Source organism: Coregonus lavaretus (assembly GCF_964263955.1).
Source record: "Coregonus lavaretus genome assembly, contig: HAP1_SCAFFOLD_897, whole genome shotgun sequence".
In the NCBI taxonomy this organism is placed as follows: domain Eukaryota; kingdom Metazoa; phylum Chordata; class Actinopteri; order Salmoniformes; family Salmonidae; genus Coregonus; species Coregonus lavaretus.
Genome location: NW_028158096.1, coordinates 54055 through 64719, shown reverse-complemented (window position 1 = coordinate 64719; position 10665 = coordinate 54055). Strand labels below are relative to the sequence as shown.

The following is a 10665-nucleotide window of genomic DNA, read 5'->3' as shown; positions in this document are numbered from 1 at the left end:
CTCTGACACCAATAGGGGGGCCTTTAAAATGTTATTTCCAAGGGCCTGACACTTGATTAGTCCAGCCATGCACTGCATAAGTCATAGTAAAACTACTTGTATGCAATTATTTTATTAAACGTTGAACACCGTTCTATCGTACTGAACGCACCCCTGACTGCTAATACTGCCCTTGGAAACGCACAGCGGAGGGTGTAATCGAGCTGTGTTAGTTTCTCTGAGTATTTGCTCCTAAACACAGATCAGATCTAGAAACAGATAACCCTTGTTAAAACGAATATTACTTAATATTACGGAGAAAGAATATCTGACCCTGTATCAGTGGTTAGGGGGGCAATTTGGCGGCTGCGCTGTGAATGTCCTCCAGCGGAGAGTGGCGGTAGCACAACGTTTTCAGAAACCTCCTTTTCAGTTTACTGTGGTATGGCATTGGGCAGAATGGAGACCAAACCAGTAATAACCTTTCTCAAAACCCTCCTCATCGTTTACTCCTTCGTATTTTGGGTAAGTTAACGTTACCCTCGGTTTATTCATGCCCCATTATAAGCCTTGGGGAGATAGTTGTCGTCGTAGATGCAGACATATGAGGCGTACTCGTATAGAAAATAAGTGCATGCCAACGTGCCCTCTATGACGAAAGGGGTAGCCTACCGTGATTTTTCTATATGGATGGTGAATTTAGTTAATTCGAGGGTTGGCTTTTGTCTTTATAGGACTTCTTGCTACCGTACATTTAATGTTATAAATGTGGTTCAGCTGTGCCTTTATGATGATGACTTCTTATCGGGGCAATGTTTACAACCACACGCTTGGAGAAATGCGACATCCTCAGTTTATTGCGCACGTTGTCACCGACTCCAGCTCTGTATTTGCTCTGTATTTCGAAGTTGCCAGTATGACCGCAATACATATGCATGGCATATGCGTAGAATATAGAGCGCAGCAGCATCTCTGTAGTGACAGAGACAGGCAGAGGTTATCAGTCGAGGCTGTTGATGCAGGCAAATCAGCAGCCACTCTTGTAACGGTTTCTGTCTGGTCCATCATTTGGTGCGTAGCAGCATGGAAGTCCTCCCGTCAATGCAAAGGCTACAGTATGCATAGTCATTGGTTATTATACCGGCATACAATGTTTTGTCATTGATTTAGACTAACCATACTGTATATGTGGCACTATATAGCCCCGACATGGATGTGCACCTGACTTTGTGTTTTGTAAACATAGCCTACAGCACATTTGAAATGATTTGTCTGCATCCTGTTAAGTTGTTTGTTTTGACCATAGAGGTCCTACTAAATTAATAGAGGGGCTATGTCATAAACCCTCAAAGATTCAGAATGGTATGATAATGGCAGCCATTTTGGTCAGGGATAAATCCAAACCAGTCTAATCGGAATGAATGGCAGTATAGGCATAGGTCAGGGGTATTCAACTCTTACCCTACGAGGTCCGGAGGCTGGTTGTTTTCTGTTCTACCTGATAATTAATTGCACCCACCTAGTGTCCCAGGTCTAAATCATTCCCTGATTATCCCTGATTAGAGGGGAACAATTAAAAAATGCAGTGGAACTGGCATCGAGGTCCAGAGTTGAGGTAATGCTTTTACTTATGCAGGAAAATAAAAGTAATGCATGTGATATATCAGAAATTGTGTAATAGAAATACTGTCACTGCAAAATATTGTCATATAATAATAAATACAGTTTATACTGGTTTTATAAAAAAGAAAATCTGTATAAATAGCCTTTAAATTATATGTAAACTAAACAGACCATAAATGTCTAAATTGTTTTGTTTTCTTGCAAAGCTGGGAGTGTTATTATATGATACAATATCAGTACCTGTTGCATTTACAACTTGTCTAAGTCCTATCATCAATGGATTTCAGTCAGTGTATGGCTGTGGATTGACTGCATTGTTTTTATGGCATGTTGGCGTATTGGCAGTTAATATGAAAAATGAGTGGAATCATTCCACTAAACTGGCTGGCTAGCTAGCTAACAAACATACAGTGCAGTTTTATTATTCAAATTCATTATCATTATCATTCTTATCACAGCACTGGCAAACCATGGTTGACCAACTCCCTGACCAAAATGTCTGACCTTTATCACATTATAAGAAGGTTAATCTCCATTCTAGTATTCTAATTTCAAAATTCTATGGTCTTGACTGACTCACTCTTATAATTTTGTCATATGTCTCCTGAGACTATCATTGTCATACCATAGCATGTATTTATTGAGCCAACTCATCTGTCTATTAGGCTACATGAGAAACAGTAGCCTACAGATGGGCATGAAGTTGGAGGGGTAACTGGGTAACACATAAGCAATCCCTCTACAGTCAAACTAAAAGTAAACAAACTCACAGTGTGTATTTGCAGCTCTTATCCTGAGAGATATCTTTGTTAGACAAGGATGGAGGGATGCTCCTTCTACAACTTCAGGGGAGAAAGTTGGGATGGGCTGAGGTCAGAGGGGTGGGTGTTGGTGTTGGTTTGGAATTCTTCAGATAGTTTGGTTCCTGATCAGACCCTACACCCAAACGAGGGCACTACGTTCATCCACCTCTGGCCTGCTAGCCCCCCTACCTCTACGGAAGCACAGTTCCCACTCAGCCCAGTCAAAGCTATTCGCTGCTCTGGCACCCCAATGGTGGAACAAGCTCCGCCAGGACAGCGGAGTCACTGACCACCTTCCGGAGACACTTGAAACCCTACCTCTTTAAGGAATACCTGGAATAGTATAAAAGTAATCCTTCTACCCTCCCCCCATAAAAAAAATTAATAAAAAAAAAAAAAAAAAAGTGGTTGTCCCACTGGCTATCATAAGTTGAATGCACCAATTTGTAAGTCGCTCTGGATAAGAGCGTATGCTAAATGACGGAAATTTAAAAATGTTCCTGAGTTTCACTGTCGTCAGCTTGTCATGATAGCTAATGTCTTCCGGCGAGTGCTTCAGACTCTAGTTCACACAGTGCGGTCTCCAGTAGTGCAGGTGGCAGACTTGAGGTATGTCAGACACTGGCATGTATTAATGTTCCTGTTAAAAATAGACCCCACAGAGGAGACTGGTGGGAGGAGCTATATGAGGACGGGCTCATTGTAATGGCTGGAATGGAATAAATGGAACGTAGTCAAACCCAGTGGGCCATGTTTTCCCTTTTGGTGACTGGGGGGAAAGGGGTCGTCCGGGTTGTCATGGCTGCTGGTTTCTGAGTAATCTCTCAGATTGCATTGGAATTTATTAGTTAGATGTTGCCAATGTTTTCTTCATGGCCCTAATGGTTCAGATTGTTAGTGTAATTTGATCCTAGATCTAGGACTAAGGGCAACCTCTACATTGGTCGATTGCATCACAACAACAACATCATCACTTCCTCCAACCCTCCTCCAGCCCTAGCCTGGGTTCTGTTTTCAACATATGACATCAGCTATATTGCATGCAGACAAACACACTGTCTAGTCTATCTTCTGGCCTGACTATCAATGCAATAGATGGAAGGATGTTTATAATACAAAGACAAGATAGATAGATTGATAGACATTGATCAATCAGTAGAGGGACAAGTATATTGATGCAACGACAAAGAAAACATAACATAATGGCAACAATTAAAAACACCATTTAAAAGTACTTCTGCAAACACACTCCTTAACATGCAGAACTCACCTCTCAGGGCCATTGGACAAGGGCATACATACGACCCCCTGTTGTCACGTCACAGCAGAACAGCTGACATGAACATGTGACTATTAGTGTGGGCAATCGGTTTGTGCAGTTGTCTTGGTAGGCTATACGTAGTGTGTGTGTGCGTGCGTGTGCCCCCACTTATAACTCATGATTAAGATATTATAATTTATCACAAAGTTCCAAAAACTTCTGAAAAAAACAAAAATGTTCTTGAATGCCTTGCGAAAAATGGTATTTACATGATAGTTAGCCTACCTGTTTTTTGTTTATAGAAACAAGCAAGCGATTCTTGTTAAATAAGATATAAGGTGAATATACGCCAGGGTTGTGGGTTCGATTCCCACAGGGGACCAGTATGAAAAAATGGCATTGGGCACTAACTGTAAGTCACTCTGGATAAGAGTGTCTGCTAAATTACTAAGATGTAAATGTAAATATCAGCGATAATAGAACAGTCGAATAAACCATTATCAAGGCAGTGTTCTTATAATGATGCCAGATAGTTCAGTCTATCCTGAATGGTCATTAAGTAAAAGCCCACACACAGGCCACGAGGTGAAGCCTAATTGATTGTCTGCTAAGTTCTCTACGCACATTGAAACCGCAAGATGTCCAACAGTGATGAATGTAGGAGCATTGCCATTATACTGTGTACATTATGTAATACCAGCTATACAGTACAGAGAGGGATCTGAGCTTGAATCATTAATGCAGTGTTTGTGTTTCCACTCATTACTAAACCGAGCCCTCTGGACTGTGTTGGCGTCATTACTTACGAATGGTTGAGAAATAAACATATTCAGAGATAATATAGAGAAATGTTATTGATTTAGGTCTGTGGTGGTGCTTTGTTAAAAAGTAAAGTTGTATAATTTCGTGGTTTGTAGTGCCTCAGTCTTTTAATTTGTGAAGAACAGTCCAGGTTTCGAGGGCAGGTAGTGCATTTAGACTTATGGAGAGGGAGGGGGTTTGCCACCTGCTGTTCATACAAGGTTAGAATGACAAAGAGAGGAGGAGAGGGAGCTTTTCTGTATGTTTTGGCTGAGTTCTGCTTGGATACTGCAGCACCTCAGAGATAGATGTCTGTTACCATGGAGACAGTCTAACTCTGGCCCTGCCAGCCGAACGGTCCCTGTCCTTGACTCCTCTCCTAGTGTTCTTCCATCCCAAACGGGTGCACATGTTTGTCCCAGCCCAGCACTAACAAACCTGATGCAACTAATCAAGGCCTTGATGACTAGGCCTATGACGTGCAGACGTTTGTCCAGCACTGCACCTTATTCAGGTAATGATAATACATTTAGACCACAATTGGCCCTGTACACCTGCCAGTAAAACTATATGTCACATTGTTTATGTGCCTGTGTGGTTCTGCTTATGTGGATGTGTGTGTGCAGGCCTGCTATGTGGCAATATGGCAGCCGGCAGGAGAGAGGGACCTCATGGAGGGGGGGTAGGGGGCTGATGATGAGTTGGCAACAGGCTTCGCTAGTGGGGTGTCTTTAACAGATCGGCACCCCTTCTGTACCCCGTCCCAAAAAGCAGTGGCCCCCCAGCTGGGACACAGGGGCGTTTAGCTGGCTCACACAACACACTCCTTTATGAGTGGCCTTCATTAGAAATGCTTAGAGCAGCGCAACAGGAGGAAGCGGCTCGCTCTGGATCAAAGGGTCCTTTTGATTCGCTCCCTCTTTTTTTGTGTTTGTGTGTGTGTATGTGTGTTCCACAGAAAAACTATCAACATATCCCTTCGCCTTTAAACTCTCCCCCATTCATTCCTTCCCTCTCTATGTCTCTCTCTCCCTCTCTTTCTCTGCACTCCCCTCTCTGTTATGACACCTAGAAACAACTGCTGTTTGCTCCTTGGTCAGAGAGGACAAGCTGAAAGGTTGATCTAGTTATCACATATGTAAGGGATAATCAATGAGGGGCTATGCGTTCTATGGAAAATAATGAACGACGTGGAAGGTGTGTTCTACGACGCGTTAGCGGAGTGGAACTGACCTTCCACTGAGTTGCATTCTTTTCCAGAGAACGCATAGTGCTCCGACTTGATTATCCCTTTTATACCATGGCTATAATTTAACACATTTGCCAGTAGAAATGTGTTCATTTGCCGGTAGAAATGTGTTCAACATCCACTGAAGTAGCTAGCAAGTTTACTAGATAGCTACAGTAGTTGCCATGGTAACCAAACAAAAATACTTGCTAGTTTAACTAACCAAACCATCAGTCCTAGCTTGCTATTATGAAAATCGAATTCAACAATGCCAATACTGTTTTCAATTTGACATTTGCTTTCAAAAGCAGCGCAAACAAAACATGTACAAATTAACTATAGCCATTGAATTCTACCATGTAAGAATGCACTTCAAGTCAATCAGAAAGGAGTATTCAACAATGCATGGTATAATTAAGCAATAAGGCCCGAGGGGGTGTGGTATATGGCCAATATACCATGGCTAAGAGCTGTTCTTATGCACAACGCAACCCTTAGCTGTCGTATATTCGCCATATACCACAAACCCCTGAAGTGCCTTATTGCTATTATAAAATGTATAAACCAACGTAATTAGAGCTGTAAAAATAAATGTTTTGTCATACCCGTGGTATACTGTCTGATATACAACGGCTGTAAGCCAATCAGCATTCAGGGCTCAGACCAGCCAGTTTATAACTACATTTAAACCTGCTATCAATTACACTCAAAACTGACCTGAGATCTGTGTCCAGGGCCAACTTCATTGTCCCATACTGTAGAGAGGCAGATGGTGGGTGGCTATGCATTGTTGAGCCACGTGGGGGTGTTCTCTAGTTCTCTAGTCTTTGGTCTCAGCACGATCAGTAGCACCAACAGAAGCAACACTGCACTCTGCTGTCTGAATAGTGTACCTCTGGATAACAACATCTGTCTGGCATCTTCTCTCCACTCTCCTCTGTCTCCTCCATCTGCCCTCTCACCCATATATTTCCCCTCTACTACCTACCCTCTCTCTGTCCTCTCCCCTGTCACTCATCTCCTTTCCCACTCTCTTTCTCTCTTTCCTTGTCTTCTTCAGATCACAGGAGCGATCCTCTTGGCAGTGGGAGTATGGGGGAAGTTTATGCTGGGCCCATATATCTCTCTGATAGCTGAGAACACCACCAATGCTCCATATGTCCTCATCGGCACTGGGACTGTCATCATCGTCTTCGGCCTGTTCGGATGCTTCGCCACCTGCAGGGGAAGCCCATGGATGCTCAAACTAGTGAGTGAGAGGGAGAGGAGCGTGCAGACAGACACACACACTGGAGCTGTGAATCTGCAGCTGGGGTTGTGAAGCATTGTTTTGATGCTGATTAACCCCGAGCAGTTAGAGAAGCACAGTGATAATGATCTACATAACACATACAGTACTTCACTCACTAGCCTGCCCCCACCACACCCAACCTCTGTGTGTGTAGCTTATTTTTTAAATATTTGTTTTCCCACTTCTTTCTCCCCCCCTCTCTCTACCCATCTCTCTCTTTCTCGTTCTCTCTCTACAGTATGCAATGTTCTTGTCCCTGGTGTTCCTAGCTGAGTTGGTGGCTGGGATCTCTGGCTTTGTTTTTCGTCATGAGGTCAGTTTCTCTATTTGGAATACATTACCCACAATTCATCTGGCCCCATCTCAGCCGCTTACCTGCCAATAGAAATACGTCACATCACTTGTGTGTGTGTGTGTGTGTATGTGCGTGTTTGTGCGAGTGTGTTTGCGTGTGTGTGTATCCACAGATAAAGGGCACCTTCCTGAGGACGTATACTGACGCGGTGTTGAACTATGATGCTGAGGATGAGAAGAGCCTGGTTGTGGACAACGTCCAAAGCAGCGTGAGTCACAACAACAACAAAACGACTATTATAACAACAATACACAATTCAATCACATTTCTGTCTGTGTGTTTCTCTCCAGCTGCATTGCTGTGGGGTGTACAACTACACCAGCTGGTTGGGCAGTGTGTACTACCCTGCCAACGGCTTTCCCCTGAGCTGCTGCTCCAACTCCTCTGACTGCAGCCCACAGGACCTCCGCAACACCACTATAAACCACACCAAGATCAACCAGCAGGTGTGTGTGTGTGTGTGTGTGTGTGTGTGTGTGCATGTGTGTGTGTATGCGTGTCTGTAACCCATCCACTGTGTTACACACTAACCCGTCCCCTGTGTTTCAGGGCTGTTACGAACTGGTCACCTCCTTCCTCGAGACCAACATGGCCATCATTGCAGGAGTGACATTTGGCATAGCCTTCTCACAGGTGACATAGAGAGAATGTACTTGTGTGTTGATATGAGTGCTGTTTTTAAGGTCTACTATAATCTAAAGCTGTGTTTCCCAACTCCAATCCTCCAGTACACCCAACAGTACACATTTTTATTGTAGCCCCGGACAATACAAATATGTACTGCTGGGGGTACTCAAGGACTGGAGTTGGAAAACACTGATCTAAAGTAATCTCTCTCTCTCCTTCTCAGTTGATTGGCATGTTGCTGGCATGCTGTCTGTCCAGGATCATTACAGCTAATCAGTATGAGATGGTGTAGCTGGAAGAGCAGGTTAGTGACTATTCTCTCACTCAAACACACACGCACACACACACACACGCACACACTATACACACACACTATAAACACATCTAAGAGCCTGTGTGGTTGTTTGTTTTCAGGGAGATGAAGATGAGAGGGCGAACAGCATCTTGGTAGACTGGGACAGAAGATCCCCACAACACTAGCACACTGCATCACTAAATCTCTCTCTCTCTCTCTCTCTCTCTCTCTCTCTCTCTCTCTCTCTCTCTCTCTCTCTCTCTCTCTCTCTCTCTCTCGCTCTCTCTCGTTATTGTAACTTATTGTAAAGAAGCACCATTCCTTAATGCTACTGTGCCATGAAAGCTTTCTCTCAGTACTTTAAACTCCTCTAATGAATGACTCTGCTGGTAAAAGTTGCAAGTAAGCACTGATCTAGGATCAGCTTACCCTCCCCATCACAAGATTGACCTTGGACCAGCATCTAGGGGCAACATCCTCCTACTCCATATGAGCTTAGCAGTCTCTGACACTGTGGAGAAGTTGCCCTGAGGCACAGATCTAGGATCAGCTCACCCCACCCTTGATGCTAACTTTAACCATTAGGGTAATGAATGAATATCTGATCCTGCATTAGTGCTAAGGGACAACTTCATCCTGCTCCTTAGCGGTCTTTGACCCCCGTGTCTCCCTGTCCTTTCACAGCCCCCCCTTGTGGTCTGGCATGCTCCATATAGGCCCTAGCATCTCTAAAGCAATGCACATATTTGTATAGACATTACATTATTAACCCACATAAAAATATATACAATAGCCGACATACACTGTATTTTTATGATGTTCCTGATCACCACCGTAAATACCTAAACTTCAGACATTTAGAGAAGATATGTTGATATAACGTTGAGAGAGCATGTAGTGCTAACTTTAGCCTTTCATTTGCATCTTTGCTTTTTCGCTGCTACATGGATGATATCTCAGACTATTGTGTCCATATCTATGACATTAGACAACAATGAACTGTGCAATTAATTTGGTCTGTGGATGTGTAGATGTGGCTTACTCTCTGAAGACAGAGGAGGCTGGTGGGAGGGGCTAAAGGAGGATGGGCTCATTGTAATGGCTGGAATGGAGTCAAACGTGGTTTTCATATGTTTGATACAGTTCCATTTATTCCATTCCTATAGCTCCTCCCACCAGCCTCCTCTGTCTGACGAGCTCCTAGATAATTTATAATGTATTATAATAACACATCATGATGTGTGTGTGTCGACTTTGGTTCGGAACACTGTGCTGTTTGGATTGATTTGTATGTTGTAATATTTGTGAGTGTTGAGTTTTGTCTGATTCTGATAAATAGTATTATTTATTGATTTTATTGATGTTATGTGTTTTTGTGCCACATGTTGAGAAGTATAGGCCGATGTTTACTTTTTGCTTTATTTATATATTGTTGACATTTCATTTTTTGTATGTCTGCCTTTCTGTGTGCACACTTACGATTGTGCATGTTTGTGTGTGAGTGAGTGAGAAAGAGTTGAGGTGGTTACAAGTAGGCAGAGTTGTCTATGACAGTGGCTGACATCCCGACATCAGTGTACAACAGGGAATAGGGTGTAATTTGAGATGCAGTCAATGCTCATATAGATGTAAGGCTCAGGTCAACGATATGATGCAACGCTCAGACTGGTGCCTCTTATGGTGTTGTGTATGTATGTCCATGTCTCAAAGTCATGACGGAGGCAGCTGTGACATCTGTGCTATAGACGGGTTAGCTGACAACGTCATGAAAACAATGTGTGTGCTTCAAAGGGGCAGAAGGCTGTGTGTTGTTATGGTTCTGGATGGCCAGATAGCTAGCAACAATGACAAGAAACTGCCATGTCGTGAATCGTAAGTGGCTCGTTTGATCTTGTTCTTGATACCATGTCTTGTTTTGAGGTGTTTTGACTGATGTCACGTCTATGCTAATATGGCAAAAATTTGCTAGCTAGCTAGCTAACCAACAACTGTAACGATGTATTTGAGAGACAAGTGCTCATTGTGCAACTTTATTTATGTTTTCAATAAACATTGGAGACGAAATATAGATGACCTGTTATCAACAATCTAAGCCAACCCTGTATGTTTTGCCCCATTAGTTGCGCATGTGTCGGTTTTGTTGCTAAACAACCAACCCGTCTATACAAGGGATCTCAGCCCTGGTTCTGGGGCTCTCCTGTGTATGCTGTTTTCACTAATGACTCAGATTGACAAAACTGGGTTATTAAAATCTCAACTATTTTGCATGAAATCCTTTTATTACTGGTATGTACATAGAAATGACATGGTAAAATGGTAATTACACAATAATAACCTATGGATCACTTATTTGTTTCATTGATACTAAATTGGAGCACCATTCCATATACCAGGTAAACAAC

The 10665-nt window shown here is 43.0% G+C and overlaps 1 protein-coding gene across 1 annotated transcript; it reads left to right on the top strand.

Annotated features, from left to right (window-relative positions):
- Window positions 1-423: 423 nt before the first annotated feature.
- Window positions 424-9342, top strand: LOC311124442 (tetraspanin-7-like; the record flags this gene model as incomplete). The annotated part of the gene is made up of 8 exons (XM_084198590.1): window positions 424-504; window positions 6756-6944; window positions 7225-7299; window positions 7454-7549; window positions 7632-7787; window positions 7891-7974; window positions 8192-8272; window positions 8383-9342. 7 exons carry the CDS (start codon window positions 424-426, stop codon window positions 8258-8260), a joined length of 750 nt encoding a protein of 249 aa, XP_084054716.1. The 3' UTR covers window positions 8261-8272; window positions 8383-9342.
- Between the last annotated feature and the right edge of the window lie 1323 nt (window positions 9343-10665).